The sequence below is a fragment of the Vombatus ursinus genome, unplaced genomic scaffold (genome assembly GCF_900497805.2).
Source record: "Vombatus ursinus unplaced genomic scaffold, bare-nosed wombat genome assembly UNPS02012709.1, whole genome shotgun sequence".
Classification (NCBI taxonomy): domain Eukaryota; kingdom Metazoa; phylum Chordata; class Mammalia; order Diprotodontia; family Vombatidae; genus Vombatus; species Vombatus ursinus.
Window position 1 is genome coordinate 520,256 of NW_020952487.1, and position 19,428 is coordinate 539,683.

General features: G+C 49.2%; 1 protein-coding gene across 3 annotated transcripts in view; it reads right to left on the reverse strand.

The window, feature by feature from the left end:
• ZNF385A (zinc finger protein 385A) overlaps window positions 1–16,334 on the reverse strand; it is a 28,350-nt gene extending 12,016 nt beyond the window's left edge. Inside the window, exons 1-3 of one of the 3 annotated variants that reach the window (XM_027858116.1) lie at window positions 16,279–16,332; window positions 9,444–9,514; window positions 7,333–7,469 (exon numbers count right to left, since the gene is read on the reverse strand). In XM_027858116.1, coding sequence (XP_027713917.1) covers window positions 7,333–7,419 — 87 coding nt within the window. In that variant the 5' untranslated portion in view covers window positions 7,420–7,469; window positions 9,444–9,514; window positions 16,279–16,332. Of the gene's footprint in view, window positions 1–7,332; window positions 7,470–7,556; window positions 7,613–9,443; window positions 9,515–16,278 lie in introns of those variants that run through there. The other 2 variants (XM_027858115.1, XM_027858117.1) reach the window with 2 other exon arrangements.
• Window positions 16,335–19,428: the final 3,094 nt, after the last annotated feature.

Genomic DNA, 19,428 nt, shown 5'->3' on the forward strand with positions numbered 1-19,428 from the left:
TGTGTGTGTGTATTGGAGGGGGAGGAGAGGGGATGGAGAAGGAGTGAAGAAGGCAGGATGATCCCACTGGTTCTTGCCTTCTACCCTAGATGCTAAAACCCCACGGTACTGATGATGATTTTGACACTGTCTTTTCTTCGTCTCTTCCCAGCTACCCTTCCTTGACCTTTCTTGACCCACAGCTGGTCCTGTCTAATTCTCTTTCTCCCCTCCAGGGTGACAGAACCTTCTTTCCAGAAGCTCCCCCATCTTACTCTCAGGTTCTGGGAAAGGTCTAGCTTAACTCTGTAAATGCCAGATTGGGGCAGGGGTTCCAAGGTGGTGGTGGGGAGGGAAGGTTGAGTGATACCCAAGTCATACAATTCCCTTCTGGGTATCTTCCTTCCTAGGAAACTGGAATAAATGTCAGCCTTGGTGTTAAGAATGCCTGGGCCCAATTCTATCCACAGAGAGGAATGGTTCAGGCCAAGGTCAGGGGGACTTAAGTGCCCTAGCTCCCAGTTCTAAATATTTCAAAGCCCATCCCCACCCCTGGGCCTCTTCCTGAGATACAGGGTCCTTCTCCATGGGGGCTCCCAAAATATATTCCCCTAGATGCTCTTAAAGATTAAAAATCAAAGTGGATTGTCTTCTTGAGAAGCTAGGGAGGAATAAATCAGGAAAGGTGCTATGTGTGTTGGGGGGGGGGGGGAGAAAGCAGGGAGAAACCAGAATGGGAAATTGAGGAGGGGGGCTTTGATTACATTCCCTTCCATTGCCTTTTATCTGATAAAGCCAGGTGCCCCTCTATGGATTTCTTCACCCTTTTCCCAGACCTAAACCCCCACAGAATTAAAAACAAACAAACAGATCAGAAAAGAGGTTAGATAGGAAAGGAAGAGAGAAGGCCAGAGATCGAAGGCCTGGAGGAGAGGGATATCCAGATTTGAGATAAGGGAGGATGGGTGAGGGGCTTGTCTGAGAGAAGCAGGTGGGAGACTTGGAGGGGTAGGAAGGAATCCTGGGAGATGCAGAGGGCACAAAGAGGGCAGGTTTGGGATGAGAATATAGGATGGGAGAAAAGGAAGATGCAGTGGGCTCTGGAAGGCATGGGAATATTCAGAAGGGTAGAGAATCTGGTGATGTGGTGGGAGCAGCCTGAAGATCTGGAGTGCTCCAAAAGAGATCTTGGGGGGACTGGTGGGGAATTCAGTGTGGAGGGGGCAGTTTGAGCGGGCTTCTTTGGGATCAGGGGATCTGATGTGGGGGTGGGGAGCGATTCAAGGCTGTGGGGGCCTGTGGGGGAACCAAGGGTTCAATGGATGGGAGAGGCAGCTTGCAGGGGAGGGGCAGGCGGGGGCTGCGGCAGCGGCGGGAGCCGAGGGGAGCGGAGGGGGGCGGGGGGTCCGGGGTCGCTTACCCTGCGGGACCCCGGGGGCCGCGACTCCATGGCCCGGGGTGGGAGGACCCGGGCGGAGGGGGGCCGGGCCGGGCCAGGGACGCGGCGCTCGCTGCCCGTGCGGCTCGGGGCTGTGCGGCCGGGCCGGCCGGGGTAGAGGGAGGCGGTACCGGCCGGGGACTGAGCCCCGCCTCGGAGGAGGGGCTGAAGGCGGGCCCGGGCCGGGGGCGGGAACTGGGACCGCAGAAGCCCAGAACAAGGGGATGGGGATGCAGGGTCTCATTCTCCTCCCAGATCTCAGCCGAAGAGGGGTCCACTGCAGGCGGACGGATCCAGGCACCTCCGCGCCCTGCGACAATGACCCTTCTCTGTCTGATCTCTGGCGTCCTTGCACTGCACTCCCCTCTGACGTCCCTGTTTCTCATGCTCGAACCCTGCCCTTCATTCCTCACCACGATCATCCTCCCCATCCATTGTCCTGCCCTGACTTCCCTCTGGGACGGGGACGCAAGCCGCTGCTTCCCTTTGAGGGTCCCTTTGCTCTCCCCGGTTAAACTGGAGGAAACTGAGGCATAAAAGAGGAGCGCACCATCCTTCACCTGTAGGCGAGGAAGATGGAAACGGAACTCAGGTATCCAGGTCCCCTGCCCCTCCCTGAGCCACCCCATGTCGGGTAGAACTGGGGGAGCCACGCCGCAGAAGACACCGAACAGGCTAGGGCTCCCCTCTCCTGACTGGGTCAGCAGCCAGGCTGAAGACCCATCCAAGCTTCTGGATCTGTGTAGGCGCTGCCCTCTGGCGGCCACGTGTGGCAGGGCGCCGGACGGGAACAGGAGGGGAGGAGGGTGTTGGAGGCAGACAGAACGCACAGAGGGTAACCTCAGATCACCTAAGAACTCTTTCCCTCTCCCAACGCACATCTCCAGACCTGCACCCCGCCCATCCACCCCTTCCCCCTCCCCCATAACTCTATCATAGAGACTCCCTAACCTGTATTTTTGGATCTCATTTCATCACCTCTTAAAGCTGAGACAGAGGAAAAGCAAGGTTAGGAGTTGGAAGAGAGCTAGTCTGGGAAGGGCATGGAGTTAGGCAAGGGGTGTCAGCACACGGTTCTTTGTCAGGTGTACAGGGAAAACTGGGGTGAGTCGGTCAGGGAAAGTGAGCAGACAGATGGTGCGGTAGAGCACTTCACAAACTTTTTGGTCTTACAATTATTTAAAAACTGTTGAAGACCCTTCAAAGAGGTTTTGTTTATGTGGGTTCTATGTATTGATTATGTTAGAAATTAAAATGTCTTAGCATTGTTATAAAAATGGATGTGACCTCATCACATGGACCCACTGAAAGGTCTCCAGACTGCTGTTGTAATGGAAAGTTAATTGGATTTGGGGTCAGAAGAACCGGACTCAAGACTCCAGATCTGCAACTTATTAATCAGTGAAGGTAAGCTCCTTGAGGGCAAGGGACTGTTGCCTTTTTGTCTTTGGATCCTCAACACCAAGCACATAGGATAGATAAGCATAGAGACTGAACCTGGTATAGAGATCTCCCAGGTTAAGAAACTCCTTTTATCAATGCAGGTCAACCCCTTCTCTGCAAAAATTAGTCTTAGAGTTGTCTAGAGAACTAGGAGGTTAAGTGCTCTTGCCCAGGGTCATATGACCAGTAAGCGTTCCATGAAGGATTTGAACCCAGGTCTTCCTGGTTTCAAAGCCAGTTTTCTATTCACTACACCAAGGCACGTCTGGCACATAGTAGGTGTTTAATAAATAATAAATTGTGTGACCTCGTTATGTGTCAGTGACCTGCAAGTCACTTTCTCTCTGTAAGTCTCTGTTCCCTGATCTGTAAAATGATAGGGTGGGCCTAAGGTGCCTTTCATCTCTAACCCAATGCTAGTATATTCTACTCAAGAGCTGACTACTATCTGAGGAGGAGCTGAGAGAAAAGAGTAGGAAAATCCCTATTGTTAAAGCCACTGATCTTTCCTCACCTTGCAGCCCTCCCCCCCCACCAATCCTCCCTGACTTCTCTGGGGCATCTGATACTGCTGACAATACCATCCTTCCTGAAACCCTCTCCTCCTTGTCTTCATTGACCCTCCTCTCTTCTGGTGTTGCCAACCCCCCACCCCCACCCCCCTCAGCTTCTCTTCTGTTTCCTCTTAGCTGGCTCTTTTTTCCTATTTCCATCTCCTGTTAAGTGGCCTGGTCTGGAAGGCTCGCACTCTATGATCCAGGCATTAACTATGAAGTTTAAATCAATAATAGTTCATATGTCCATAGGTTTAAAAGTTTACACCAATGGTATCAAAGTCAAATAGAATTGGGGGGGCACTAATCCTCATATTGACTTAGTTTTAAAATATATTATATATATTTTATTGTATTTGCATTTATATTTCCCAATCACATTTTAATCTGGTTCAGGTCACTCAGGAGTATTGTGACAGGCTACACGCTTGATGCCTCTGGTTTACATAACTTTTTTTTTTTTTTACAATATCTCTACAGAGTAGATAGTGCTTGTATCCTTATTCCCATATTACAGATGCAAAACTGAAGCTCAGACCTTTTCAATGATTTGCCCAGAGTCACAGAACTATGGAGCTTCAGAGCACAGATTTGTACTTAGGTCTTTCCTGGCTCCAAATCTCTTGTTTATTCCATTAGACATTTGTGACTGGTTCCAGGATAATAGCTAGCTCTTTTGACTTATGAAATAGTGAGAAAAGCAGAGGATCTGCTGTCTGAAGACCTGGGTTTGAATCCTGACTCCCTTCTTTGCACAGGTGGAGACTACAGGTATGGAATATTGTATACACAGTACTCTTGGCCTTAATTGATACATTGGTTAGTTCTACTGAGATGCTTTTCTTTCTCTTTTTTATTTCACTTTTTTATTTCACTTTTATTCCTTGTGATAAGGAAGAGATAGCTTTCCAGGGATGGGAGGAGAGAGAGAGAGAGAGAGAGAGCGATTTGGAAATGGACAGGATTTAAAAACAAAATACATGAATGAGAATTGTGTGGTAATTTTTTATAAGAAATCTTGACTCTGTTGTTACCTTGGACAAACCATTTAACATCTTTGGACCCCAGTATCTTAATCTGTAAAATGAGTGGTTTGGTCTACATGATCTTCCAGCTAAAGGACTCATGGTCTTTCGACTTCAGAGTGAAGACGTCACACAGCCTCTGTAGTACTGTCCTCAGTCCTGAACCTCTAATGGTCTTCTGAGTCCTTATTTCTATATCCTTTCAATACCCCAAACTCAGTGTGCCTGAAACTAAGCACATCATCTCTCCCCTCACTCCCCATGGTACCTACTTTCCAATTCCCTTATTTCTGTTATTGCCACCTCCATTGTTTCATTCAAGATGGAGACCAGTCATCAATCATCTTGGATGCCTCCCTCCCTATCACCTGAACAATTTAACTCTTATGAAGTACCAACTTTGTGCAATGTAGTATGCTAGGGGATAGTGATACAAAGATGAAATAAAACATAGCACTACCCTCAAGGGGTTGATGAGTATTTATTAAGCGCCTCAGCACTTTACCGATGTTATCTCACTTGGTCTTCACAGCAACAACACTGGGAGGTAGGGGCTATTATTTATTCCCATTTTACAGCTGAGGAAACTGAGGCAGACAGATTAAATGACTTGCTTAGGGCCCCACAACTAGTAAATTGAGTCAGGGTTTAAACTTAGATCTTCCTGACTCCAGGCCCATGAATTTAAGCAGCCTCTAGCTGACATGTACAAAGATAAATATATAAGTAAACTCCTTCTACAGTTGCCTTCACCAGCTTTAATACACAAATACATAGTCTGTGGTTTCATCCAGATAGACAACTTGAGATATAGGAACTCCTTCAGGAATGCACAAATGTAGATCTTAATAATAAGGCCGGGAGAATTGCCTGAGGCATATAAAGGTTAAGTAACTTGGTTAGGGTTGTACAGCATCAGCAGTCAGGGAATTTGAACCCGTTTCCCTGACATAAATATCATATATACACATATATGTGTAGTGTGTATGTGTATGTGTGCATACCTATAGTCTTAGAGTTTCCTGAAGCTCTGTGGTTAATTAAGTGACTTGCCTCTGGTCACCCAGCTAATAATTCAGTCCTGAACTCTAGCCAAGCTACCTAGACATCATGCAACTCACATTTCTAACCCATTAAGGGTTACAAAGTACACAATAAACAGTTTCACCCTCATTTTGCAGATTAGAAAAAGAGATCAGAGATAGAGGTTAACTAATTTCTCATTGGTAACACAGCTGGTAAGTGCTAGAGTTTTGAACCCAGATCTCTTTGCCCACTTATAGGACTAGCTACCCTCTGTGTAACAAAGAAAATACTGTAACACATGAAAGTCTTGAAGTTCAAGTGTTAGAAAGTATTGGGGTTGAGTATCACTGGTTTAACACACTGGCGGGTGGGAATTTCAGGCCACAGCAGCCATGCCGGACATTTCAACCCTACAGAATCTTGGAGTTTAGAACCAGAAGGGCCCTTGAAAATCATCTAGTTCAACTTCTTTCATTTTACAGAGCAGGAAGTGAAGATCCAGAGAAACATACGAACTGGGATTGTACAGAGGGTCCCAACAGTCTTAGGGTGGTTTCAAGCTAATTAAAGCTCACCCTGGGCATTACATAACCAGACACCAATGTAAAAAATGTAAAAATGCAAAACCTTGCCTTGTAGTCTGGTCATCCATTTAAATTATAGTTTCTATGGAACTGTTTCCTGTAATATGGTTGGTACCAGCATTAAGCTTTTTAAGAACCTCAGTGTTGGGAGGACCCTCAGAGGCTATCCAATCCTAATGGTACCTAACCAAGAATCTCATCTCCCACCTCCTGGACCTGTAGTCACCCAGCCTTTCTTTGAAAGCCTTTCTCCTCTAGGAAGTCTTCTCTGACTGCTCATGATTTCCCCTTTCCTTTGAACTTTTTCAGGACTTATACTCTGCATCACAAAATTTGGCACTTAATTAGATACTGTTTGCTCTTAATTACATGCTAGTATTTTATTTAAGTTAACTGTATCTCTTTTACTAGATTATAAACTCCTTGAGGGCAAGACCTATTCTTATATCTCAAATCAAAAGGGTCAAATGAGATATTTGTTAAAAAAAAATAGTTAGCACAGGGCCTGGCACATAGTAAGCTTTATATAAATGCTTCTTCCCTTCCCTTCTCTTATAATTCTTTATACCCCTCCCAGTGCCCAGCACTGGGCTGGGTACATTGGAAGTTTCAAATAGTAGTAATAGTACTGGATTTTAAATCCAGAGAACTGAATTCAAACCCCAAGTCCTATATGTATACTAGCTCTGTGCTCATGGGCAAATTACTTAACCTTCTTAAGTCTGTTTTCCCATCTGTTAAATGGTGACAGTGGTACCTTCCTCTCAGAGTTGTGAGGAAAGAATTCTGTAGACCTTACAGTGGTAGAGAAATGGGAATGACTATTTTTACTACAGAAAGGAGACCTGAGGAGAGATGGGCAGTGAAGGAAGAAATATGGTGGGCTCTGAAGGAGTGTGGGGAATGAGGTCTGAGGAATTAAGTGGGGGTGTCACATCTCTGCACTAAATTTTAAACTGCTTTAGGCTAGAGATACTATCATTTATTTTTTGTATCTTTATTAAGTAGGTCTTTAATAAAAGTAGCACTGAATTGAAATTGAGGGGAAAGTATGCATTGATCTAAGGGGAGAGTGTGAATGAAGCCTGAGGAGGAGAAATGGGGATTAGAATCTGAGGAGAAGGGGTGGGGTCTGAGGGCTGGCAATAGTGGGAGATGGGAGGTGGGAGGTAAGGAGAGAGGAAGAGGTGGAGTTTGAAGAAAGAGAAGGGGGTTAGAGGTGGGGACTAAGGGATGAGTGGGAAGGGGTGAGGATTTGAGATTGGGTGCAGGGCCATCCTTACCGTGCCGAAGTTGCTGAAGAGGCTCAGGGCGGGGGCTGGCTCCATAGGGAAGGGCAAGATCTGCTTGAGGTCGAGGTGGGGCTGCATGATGGGGGTCGGGTGAAGCAGAGGGAGGGGCCCCGCTCGGCTCAGGCTTCCTGTAGCAGGGAGAAGGTAGGTTATAGGGGGAGGGGGGACGTTGAGTGGTGGCAGTTGTGGACTCTGCCCTCCCCAACTGCAGCCACCTTGTCTGTCCTGTTCATACACGCTCCATGGGGCTTCAGCTATAAGTGTGCTATATATGGTGACAGAAAGAGGGAGGGTGCAACTCTTTCTTTCCCCCCAGGGCTGGTTTCACTTCTCCCTTCTCCAGATCTCTCCCATCCCCCAAGATCTCTAAGCACTTCTCAGACCCAGAAAGAAACCTCTGTGTTTGGTAAGCATGGGACCGACATGTCTCTTATCCCAAGCTCTATCCTCCAGGAATCTGGAACTTTTCCTCCTCTCTGAGGATCCCAAAGCCCTTAGTACCCCAAAGGAAGAAAAGTCATGCACTCTCACATTTGGAAGGAACCTCCAAGGTCATCTAGTTCAACCCCCATTCAACTCGTGAATCCTAGTTACAATATCCTGACAAGTGGTCATTCCAAGCCTCTACTCAAGGACCTCCCATCATGAGAAACTCACTGCATCCTGAGGCAGCCCTCCCCTCTGCCCCACTTTTCCAGGTTCCTGATTGGCTGATTCTCTTGGCCAGGCTTGGAGAGGGGGGAGATGGGAGGACAGGAGAGGGAGGGTGTCAGGGGCAGGACCCAGGAAAAGGAAACTTGTCAGGCTTGGGGCCCTGGGAGAGGTGGGGCAGTGGGCATAAATCCCCACCAGGTATAAGAAAAGGGAGAAGCCTGGAGAGGGAAGAAAAGAGAAATGAAAGAAGGTCCTAGCCCAGGTGACCCTTTCCTCCAGTGAAAGGGAGGAGGGATGGGATATATGGGGATACTAAGGGGGAGGGAGAGGTGACTCAGTCCTTCTCACTTTGGGAGAGCTCCAATTGTTGGGAAGTGTTTCTTTCTATGCAGCTGAAGTCTGATTCCATGCAGCTTCTTCTCATTCTTCTGAATTTTGCCTTCTGGACCCAAGAAGAGCTAGTCTGACACCTTTTCCCTAATGGTCTTCTTGTGGCATGGTTTTGAGCCCCTTAGCCTCTAACTTAACAATATATCCTTTCTAAGAACATTGTAGAATTGAACACAATATTCCATGTGTGATAGGAAAGGGCACTGATTTGGAGTCAGTGGTCTAGAGTTCGAATCCTGGTTCTGCTCATTTCAACCACTGTGTCCTTAGGCAAGTCATTTCACCTTCAGAAGCCTCAGTTTCCTCAGTTATAAAATCAAGGCCTTGGACTCAAGGACCTCTAAGGCCCCTTCCAGCCCCAAATTCTATGATCTTAGCATCCTTCCCACTTGAAAAGGAAGATTGGATCTGACTAGGCAGAAGGCAGAAATATCCTCTCTCATTTTGTACTTCTATTAAGAAAACTAATTAGAGAGAGATGACTCTGATTCAGCCTGCTGATTCAAAGGAGAACTAGAGGCTCAGATTGGGGTGGGGGGGAGAAAGGGTGCAGAATCCCTCAGTAGCCCAGAAGAGCACTTAAGTAATGTCTAGGGGGCACAGTGGATAGATAGATCCCTGGGCCTAGAGTCAGGAAGACGTGAGTTCAAATTCAGTCTTAGACTTTTACTAGCCATGGGATCCTGGGTAAGTCACATAACCTCTGTCTGCCTCAGTTCCCTCAACTGTAAAATGGGGATAATAATAGCACTCACCTGCCAGGGTTGTTGTGAGGTTCAAATGAGATAATATTTATAAAGCACTTAGTACAATATCTAGCACATAGCAGGCCCTTAATAAATGCTTGTTCCTTTCCCCCTTCCCTCATTACAAAGCTTAACTAATAATCGACATTACTCTCAAATCACACAAAATCAGGAAGATAAGGTTCAGAGAAGAAGGGTAAGTCAATAACACCTTGGTCCTCCCCCCACGTGTAAACCTTTCTTCTGCTTCTTTCCTCCCCCCTCCCCCTTCCTCCCTCCCTTCCCCCCAATCCCATTTTCGTTCTCTCTCACCCAGGCATCTCCTGCTTCTCTTTTGAAGGAGGAAGCATGTTCAGGGCAATCAGAATGGGGAATGCCTAAGTCTGAACCAAAGGAGGAAATGAAAATCCCAGCCCTCCCAAACCTTGCCCCTCCACTCCAACCCAGCCTATCCAAAGATCCCAACTGAGGCCCACCAAGGCAGCTATGCTGGGGAGATCTGTAGGGCCTCCATCTGACCTGGGGAAGCTCCAGGGCATTTACCGGCTCACCGACCACCCCCATCTGCTTTTTCCCAGGAACAAATGTAGAAACTGGAGATTGAGGGCCTGGCTCCTGTCCCTTCTCTCTTTCACAGGAGGAAAGGGTCGCCTGGGTCCTTTTTAAATTCCTCCTTTCCTCCCTCTTCCAGGCTTCTCCTTTTTCTCATACCTGGTAGAACTCCTGCCCACTGCCCCAGGGCACTGGCCCCAGCCCCCCCCCCCAGGGCTCTAGGCCTGACAAATTCCCTTTTCCTGGGTCCTGCCCCTGACACCCTCCCTCTCCTATCCCCCCCACCCCCCCCAAGCCCGGCCAAGAGAATCAGCCAATCAGAATCCTGGAAAAGTGGGGCAGAGGGGAGGGCGGGGGAGTAGGGATTAGGGGAAGCCGAGGAGAGAGGGAGGGGGTGGGGGAGGACTCAGGCACAGCTCAGGGTAAGGGGAGTTTGTCCCTGGGGTCCTGGGGCATCTTCTCGGCTCTGAGCTAGGACTGTTTGGCCAGGATGCCTGCGTCCTGGTTCTCCATCTCAGAGGTGCAGGGGGAACAGGGGGCTACTAGAGGCTGGGGTCAGGCTTGGGGTGGGTCTGAAAGTGGATGGCTTGGGATCTCTGAGTTCTCTAGATTAGCAGCTGGGGATCCCAACACTTGGGTCCTATGCCCTCGGCTACCTCAGATCTGAAGAGAGAAGAAAAAAAAAAAAAAGAAAGAAAGGCATGGGAATGCTCAGTGGCTGGGGGAAGGGTTGGGGGGGGCAGGGAGAGAATTTGGAACTCAAACTATTTTTTAAATGTTTAAAATAAATAATAATATTTTTAAGTGAAATAATTGGGAATGGATACAGGGAAAGAGATTGACAGAGACCAGAGAAATGGTAACAGAGGAAGACTGAGACAGAAAATAAGAGAGGCTAAGACAGGCCAGTGGGACATGGGGGCACTTTGGTCACTTCCTCTCCCTATTTCATGCTCTCACGCCCTCCCCCCCCCCCTCCCCCTTATCCCTTGGTACACCAGGCCTGGGCAGCATTAACCAGCCCAGAGTGGCAGCAGGGAATGGTGCTAGAAACCTGAGCTCTCCCAGAGCCCCCAGCACCCTCCCTCTCCACCCTCTGCCCACCATAGATGGCTGGGAGCTATTACTTCTACTCTTCGCTCTCAACAAACACACGGACACTGGAGGCTGCCTCTTGGCCGCTATGCCCATTGCCCTGACTTCCAGAGCTTGAATGAAGTCCTCTCAGTTATTCCCCTTCCCATCCCTACCCCCACCCCCATCCCTAGTTTGGGAGGCTCAGGACAAGGCAGGGAAGAGCTGCAAACCTGCACCCACATCCACACCACTCCTCTCATAGGAGGGGCTTGAACCCTGAGCTTTTGAGCTCTCCAGCCAATCTTGCGGAGAAAGGAAGGGGATGTTTTCTGAATGTTTGAGTGCCTAGTGCTTTCCCAAGGAAAGGAGAAGGAGCGGTACCTATCCAACAGCATTTCACCCCCCCCTTTTTTTTTTGCCAAACTGCACCCGTGCCATAATGTGTTTGTGTGGGATGGGGGCAAGGAAAGGGGAATTAGGGGATGAATAGAGACAGAGAGAGAAACATTGTGGAAGGAGCATTTGGACTCGAAGTCACGAGACCTGGGCTCTGATACAAGCTGTGGGATTATCTAATAATTGTCATTTAACCTCTGCGAGCCCCAGTTTCTTCATCTGTAAAGAGAAGGAACAATAATAATACTGAGGCTCCCTCTTCATAAGGATTTGTGAAGAAAGCACTGGACTGGCCATACTATAGAAACAGGAGCTATTCTAAATAAAGAGGGGTGGGGCAGGGATGCTTGGCCCCATCCCTTCAGGATAATAGAGTTCAACCGGGCCTGTGAGATCGCCTCTAGAATCTAGGTCCTCTCCCTCAGTTTATAAATGGAGAAACTGAGTCCCTGGGAGGATAAGTGCCCAAGGTTACATAGATCACTAGTGGTAAAACTGGGGTTCAGAACCAGGTCTTATTGCTCTAAAACCAGTGTTCTTTCTACCACTCCAGGATATTCTCTTCTGAGCCTGTTCCAGCTGGGACCCCCAGGTTTGGTTGGGGGTGGGGGAAATGAGAGACTGTCTTTCCTGGGGACGGAGGACTGCTTCTCTTTTTCATGAGGACACTGGGAGAAGGGAGGTAGCAAATCCAGGATTGATTTTGAGTAAGGTCTCCCACCTCGTAAGAGTTTAAGAATGTTTGTTGAATCGAATTGGATTTGATTGGATTAGATGAGTTTGAGTGAAAAGGCAGGAAATTAGATAGGCAACCCAGGTGTCCTGGTATTCAGCTGGGTGGTTGAGAGGAAGGTTTGGGTTTTTGTAAATGGAAGAGGTTTTGCTGCTAAAGGGAGGGACTAGATCAAGGCTGGGGCAAGGAAGAGACGCTCATTAGAGTAATTGCCCTCGGGCAGAGAGAGCCCTGCCCTCTTTGAAGAGGTAGCTAGGTGGTGCACTGTATAGAGAGCCAGGTCTGGAGCCAGGAAGCCTCATTTTCCTGAGTTCAAATCTGGCCTCAGACAATTAATAGCTGTGTGACCCTGGGCAAGACATTCAAGCCTGTTTGCCTCAGTTTCCTCATCTGGAAAATGAACTGGAGAAGGAAATGGCAAACCACTCCAATATCTTTGCCAAGAAAACTCCAAATGGACCTATGAAGTCAGACACAACCTAATAACTAGATCTTGTAAAAACTTAAACTCAATAGTCAATACCTTGAGGTAATCTCAGAACTTTTTAGATGTCTGTCTTCATCCCCAACCTTACTCTTACATTTTAATTTAGTTTCATTTCTACCTCTAGCTTCAAGATACATTTGGCCCTCCTCATCCCATCTTCATCTTGAGTCTGATCCTCAGGGACCTGTTTGTTTTTGTGGAAACCCACCCCTTAGCCCCTCTCAACTAGGAACTCAGGAATTTCTAGATCCAGTTACTAAGACCCTATCCCTCAACATTTTCCCTCATCCCTTCCACATTCCCCCAGTCTTGGGTCAGGCCCATTCATTCCAACTGAGTAAAAGTGGGTTGGTGCAAAGTCTTGGGTGGGGAGGGGGGAAAGAGGAAAAACCTAGTGGCCATGTGGGCATCAAAATGAAAGTTAGCATTAGGAGCCAGAGATAATTGGAATAGAGAGGGAATTAGGGTAGGGTCAGGCTCAGGTTACAGTAGGGTTCAAGATGAGATTAGGATCAGAGAGAAGGAACTGAGAAGTTAATTTTAAGGGTGGGGGTGAAGCCCAAACCAGGGAGAAGCAGAGAAAATATTGAGATCGGACCATAGGAGTTAGGGTCTCAGAAGGACAGAGGACAGAGTCGAGTGAAGGTAAAGGTTGAGGTTGAGGTCAAAGGCTTTGGGCAAGAATAGCACTCTAGTCGGTTCAACAAATATTCATACAACCTACTATATACAAAATCAGTCTGCCAGGCCCTGAGGATTAAAAAAAAAAAGATTGGCATCAAGGTGTTTATACTCTGATAGTGGGAAAAGCCATGAACACAAATAACCAAGAATTAAGGGAAAATGTGAAAAAGTGTTAAGAGAAATTTGAGGAAGAAGAAATCACTTTTATTGAGGGGAGGGCGGGGGCAAGGGGAGAAGAGTCAGAGAACCAATTCAAGAAAGACTTCATGGAAGAAATATCAGCTGAATTGGGCCTGGAAGGAAGAAAGAGACTTCAAAAGAGGAAGAGTGGTGAGTTTGGTGGGGGTAGCCCATAGTAGCCATGGAGACCTAAGGGAGAAGACCCCTGAGGGGACAGTTACCTTCTATGAGACTTGGCAATAGGTGGGGTAAATGTGGGGGCCCAGGTCTAGGATTCAGGTCCTAGGGGATTTGAACCCATTTCCTGTTCCCACTCTCTTTCCCCAAGTTTTTCTTATTCCTACCAAAGCAGTATGTGGGAAGGGGTGGGGGGCGGAGTGGTAAATTCTTGGGTCATTCTTTCTTTGTCTGAGTTCCAGAGGGACCTCTCCTTTTCCTCAGTTTCCCTTTTCCAGGAAGGAGGCAGATTAAGAGCTAGAAAATGCTTTGAAGTCAAAGATGAAAGGGATAGGGGGATGATTATGAGCAACTATTTAAACCATCATCTGTAATAACAGCTCCCCTTCCCCCTCCCTGTTGCTGCGGGCGCGCGCACACACACACACACACACACACACACACACACACACACACACACACACACACACACACACAGAGCCTGGGGATAGGGAGATGGGGCGGCCAGAGGGATGGCCACCAGTTTTAGAGTCCTCTGAGGGGAGGGGGGAATCAGGCTAAACAGTGAATGGCAGAGGGGCCTCTGGACCCCTTCTGTCAGGGCTTCAGAACTGAAGAGCTGTCAAAGATTTTAATTTGTAGATTACAGTTAGAAACAGGACTGGACCCCAGATCTCGAATCTCTAGCTCTCTCAGAACAAAATTCAAATTCAGCCCCACCATAACCAAACTAACCCAGAATCTAGGGCCCAGAATATAGGCTTTAGATTATAGAGCCTAAAGACCAAGCTTTAGGGTTCTCTCTCTCTCTCTCTCTCTCTCTCTCCTTTTCTTCCTGGCAGGTGTGGCAGCCTTACCCCACTCCTCCTCTTCCCTCCCTCTTTTCCCCACTGTTGTTATGTTTGGCACAGGGTAAGGGGTTATTATGATGTCTTCCTGAGAGATGTGAGGAAATGGAGCTCTGAGGAAATCTGGACCCAAGCTACTGCCCCAGGTTTTATGCCATTCTTGAGCTCAGGTACCTCTCCCTGGGTTCTATTGGGCATTAGGAAAAGAAACACTTCAATCAACTTATCTTGGACCTGAATTTTGCTATCACTGAGTCCCTGGGCCCCCAGAGTGGCCAAGGGTGTGTGGGGTCACATAGGCCCGAGGAATGCTGAGCCTCTGGGCTGGAGGCCTAAGCTTTGGGGAAAGGGGTACTCCTAAGAGGAAGAGAAATTTGAGGTCTGCTGACTACGACAGTCCCTTCTTTCTCCACTAATGGAGTCCACAGAGAAGAGGAAAGGACAGACAAGGTGAGAAATGGAGAGAGATATGGGATACAGAAAAGGAAAGGTAGATGACGGATCATGAGAGAGAAATGGAAGAGGAAAATGATAGAGGGGGAGAGACAAGGCAGAGATGTAGGCAGAAGAATAAGAGGAATAGAAGGAAAGAGAAATAGAGTGGGTTAGAGGAAGAGAAAGATAGGATGGGAAGGAAGAAAGAAGAAAAAAAGAGCCAGGGAGGAAAAAAAAAAGAGGCAAGGTTGCGGCTAGAGAGGAGGGCAGCTGTTAGGCCTGGAGCAGAGTCCAGGTGTCCTCAAGGTAGGGGGTAGGTTAGGGAGTGAGAGTTACAGGTGGCTGGGGAGGGGGGTGGGGGTATGCCTCTCTAAATGGGGGGGGGGGGGTCAGAAACCAGCCTGGTCAGGGTGAGATCAGAGGTCAGAGCAGGGCCTTTGGGAATTTAGAGGAAGGCAACAGTAAAACAAAGTCAGAAAGAGAAATAAAGAGGAGGATCAAGACTGAGCCAGGCTCCCACCCCACCCCCATCCCCCAGGGCTCCTTTCCATGTAGGTCACCAGGGATGGGGATGTTGTTGGCTATGGGGTTGTCAGAGGCCAGACAGAATCCCCTCCCCCTTCCCTCTACCCACTCCCCCTCAAAGCCAGGATTCCCCCAGCCCTGGGCAGCACTGTAGGAAGAAGAAGAGGAGGAGGAGGAGAGGGAGAAGGGGGGTGGGGAGGTACAGGTTCCCAGCTCATGGAACTGGGAGTGAGTGGGGCAGGTTCCAGCCTGTAGGACCAGGACGGTTGCTGAGACAGGAGCAGAGGCAGGATCTGAGCCGCCCAGGCCTTTGGGATAGGCAGCTCCCCAGCCTCTTCCCATTTTCTACAGCCCTACCCAACAAAACCCTCCAAGTCCTGGTGACCCCCTTCCCCGCCCCCCAAACCCCCCCCCCCCCCCCCCCCCCCCCCCCGCAGCAACCAGGTCCCAGGCCCACTACTCTTACTCCTTGTTCCCCGCCACCCACCCCAGTGCCTCTTCCCTTACTATACCCATAGTCTCCCCAGACTCGATTTTCTCCTCAACCTCAATCCAATTTCCTCCTTTCCCCATTCTGCCCTGTCTCCATTAGGTCCAAACTGTACCACCCCCCCAGCCCCCCTTCTAATCTCCCTTAATTTACCCTTGTTCCCAGACTCCTCCTTTCCCCTTCTACTTTGGCTCAGGCGGGTATGGATGTGGGTTGGAGAGGTGGTGGAGACAGTGCAGTTCTCTTACTCTCCTCCCCAAGCCCCCAAACAATCCCCCTCCTCAATCTCTGACTGCCTTCATAGAATATTCATGATCTCATGAATATGCAGCACACTTATTATAGAAGTCTCGTTCTCCCCTACTCTCATCTCCTCTAGTAGTGAATGGTAGGGAAAAAGGGGACTCTTGGGGGGGGTCACAGATGTGGGGCCAGATGTGGGGGGAGGGGGAGCCAGGCTCTGACAGGAGACTGCTGTCACCGCGAAGCCCAGGATCGGGGGGAACGGAGATACAGAGGGGACACCCAGGGGTCCGGAGACTGGAGCTACGGAGGCCACTCACCGAGGATCATGCTGGGGACCCAGGCGTTCGGGGCTCCGCGCGGCTCCGTCCCGGGGGCCGATCTGGCGGGGTTGGGGGGGGGAGGAGGAGCCAGGGGAGGAGCTGGTGGCTGGGCCAGGGCGGAGCGGGGGCGGGGCTGGGGCTGAGAGCAGGTGAGGAAGGGAGGAAGGAAAGGGAGGAGGGGGAGGGGGCCGGGACGTGGGAGGTCGACCGAGGAGGAGGTGCTATGTGGGAGGGGGCTCCAGTGCTCCACATCCATCTCTCCAGGCGACTGTCTCTTTCTCACACTATTTTTCAGTCTCGCTCTGTCTCTCAGGTTTTCTCTCTGTTTCTTTCTTGAGCCCTAAATCTGGGTGGCAGGAAATCTGGATGGGAGGAGGGAAGCTCTGAGTCTGGGGGTTGGGATACACGGTTCATAAAAAGAGGTCTGGGCCTGGGGGATAGAATACCTTGATTCTGGGGAGCTGCGGAATAAGGCCAGGGACAGGATGAGACCTGGGCCCTGGGACAGTATAGGTTTGAGTTCATAATAGCTGGTTCCTGAGATGGCATTTGGGAATAATGAGTAAAAATGTACTTGGGTCTTGGGGGCAGTCTGAGGACTGAGCAAAAGGGTACCTTTAGTGTGCAGACTTGGGTCTATGGAACAGGATATTTGGGTCCTGGAGGGAGATTTAGGCCTGGAAGACAGAATACCTAGGCCCTGGGGGTGGTGGGAGTGATGAGTGAGTTGAAGAATAAGATACCTGGGTCCTGAAAAGGAAAATGGGCTGGAATATAGATAGGATAGTTGGGTCCTGGAGCAAGGGATGAGCCTTAGGGAAACAGGCAGTGTAAACTGGGTGATAGGATACTTGTGGGATAGAGCACCTGAGTCCTGAAGGGAGATCTGATGCTGACCGGAATCTCAGGGGTGTAACCTGGGGCTTGGGGGTGAGCCATCCAGGCCTTGGGTTGAATGAATGGGTTGGGGAATGAGATGCCTGGGTCCTGAAGGGAAGAATGAACTGGGGAATAAGATAATTGGGTCCTGCATGAAGGAATGAGCCTGGGGAAGAGGATACTGTGGTGTGTGCCATGCTGGAATGTATTGGGGTAAGTTGGGTGGACAGAGCACTTGGGTCCCGATGGGAGATCTAGGCCTAAGCATACCATCTGGATCTCAGTGGGGGTGGGGGGCCCAGACAGCATCTAGAGCTGGACCCAGTACACCTGAGTTCTGGACGGAGGGACGAGGCAGGGGGAGAGAACACCTGAGCATGGGTGTTGGGGTTGGGAGGGGAAAGGAACGATACCAGTGTCCTGCAATATAAGCAGGGATTCAGGGAGGTGGTAGAGAAGATGGGTGAAACTAGTCCTGTCTAGGACTTGTTGTTACCTGCCCTTAGTAAAGAAGAGAAGGTAAAAAGAGAGACTGTCTAGTCCTAGCCCCTAAATCCCATAATGCTGAGTCCATTCTCTGGACAACCTGAGTCAAAAAGCCAGAGGGAGAAGGTTCAGCTGGGTTCTGTGGGAGCTGGGAAGGGCAGAATGAGTCTGGGGGAGGGTGACAGGAAGGGGGGCAGATTATGGAGGAGGGAAAGGACTGTAGGCCAAGACTCCTGGGTTCCTGAGGAGGGAAGGGCATGGGATCTCAAGACTGTAGTAATCACCGACTCAGAGCTGGAAAGGGCCCAGAGAGTTGATCGATGGGAGGTCAGATGCTCATGTTCCCATCTTTGGGACACTTTGATCTCCTCCACAAAGTCCCCTCTCATTGATCTAATGGGGGAGGGAAAAAGATCTATTTCCCCTCCCTGATAGGCGGGCTCCATTTCAAGGACAGGAGGACAGGACTGGGAAACTGGAGTCCTGGACAACTGCGTTCTGTCCTGCTTCAAGGAGAATGAAGGAGGTTTCAGGACAGAGACTTGGAATCTAGGCTCCCAGGTGTTGGAGGTTAGGGGCCAGAGGGACCTCGGAGAATCTGTTTCTTATCTGTAAGCCTGACAAGGTTATCTAGCCCCAGTCCTCACCTATTTCTGACTTCTCCTGCTCCTGCTCTTGCTGGCTGGCTGGCCTCCAGGAGAAAATACATTTTGGTTCCTTATCTTTCATAGGTTGAAGAAATGGGAACTGTCAGCCCAGACCTGCTCTTCCTTCCTCCTTCTACCTCACCCCTATCAGAGTGGCCTTAAAAAGGCAGGGTGATATAATGGAAAGAGCACTGGCCCCTGAATAAGAAGACCTCGCTAGCGTTTGAATCTTGGTTGAGTCACAATCACTGAGTCTCAGCTTCTTAATCTGTAAAATGGGAATATTACTATGGGTGCTGAGAGGGAGAACATTTTTTTAAACGTTAAAGTGCCATAGAAACATGAGCTATTGTTATTTTAGAAGGGAAATTGAGGCACAGGATGTCTTGGATGGTTTGTCATGGAGAGAGAGATGAATTCAGAGGGGAGAGAGAGACGGAGATCTTTGACCCTCATAACCCATGCTCACCCCATACCTCATTAGAGTCCCTAAGATAGGGGGACAATGGAGAAGGCTCTTGGAGTGGAAGGGCATCTGACTCTAGGGAGAAATGATTGTTAGGGGGAGGAAAGGGTGGAAGTGGGAGGGGGTGACCTTGGTGAGTGACTGGGGTTGGGGGGGGGAGTATGGGGGTGGATCTATTATTGATGAGTTCTGCGCCCCAGGCTGCTAATGAGCCTGGCTGGCTGCTCTAATTGATGTTGGGAAACCCGAGACCCCCAGATCAGCTTCCTGCTGTCCAGCTGGTGCTCCCTCTGCAGCACCCCCTAACATTCAACTACTCAGCTTTTTGGTCTCTGTTTTTCCCCTAGTCTCTGGCATAGAGAAGGTGGGGGCACAGGCATCCCAAACTCCAGCTCCTCCCCTGTCTTAGGCTCTCTTGGTTTACTCAGGCCTCTGGAAAAGAAGCCCCACTCATTCTCTAAGTGCTTAGAGATCTTAGGGAGGTAAGGTCGAAACCTAAGATTTAGGGATGGAGCAATTTGTACCTTGAACTGGGTTCAATTTTGGACTGTTTCTGATTACTTGATGTAGTGGAAAATTACATAGGAGCATAGGAACCAGAGGACCTGAATCTTGGTTTGAATCTTAGCTCTGCTGTTTACTACATGTGTGACCTTGGGCAAATCGTAT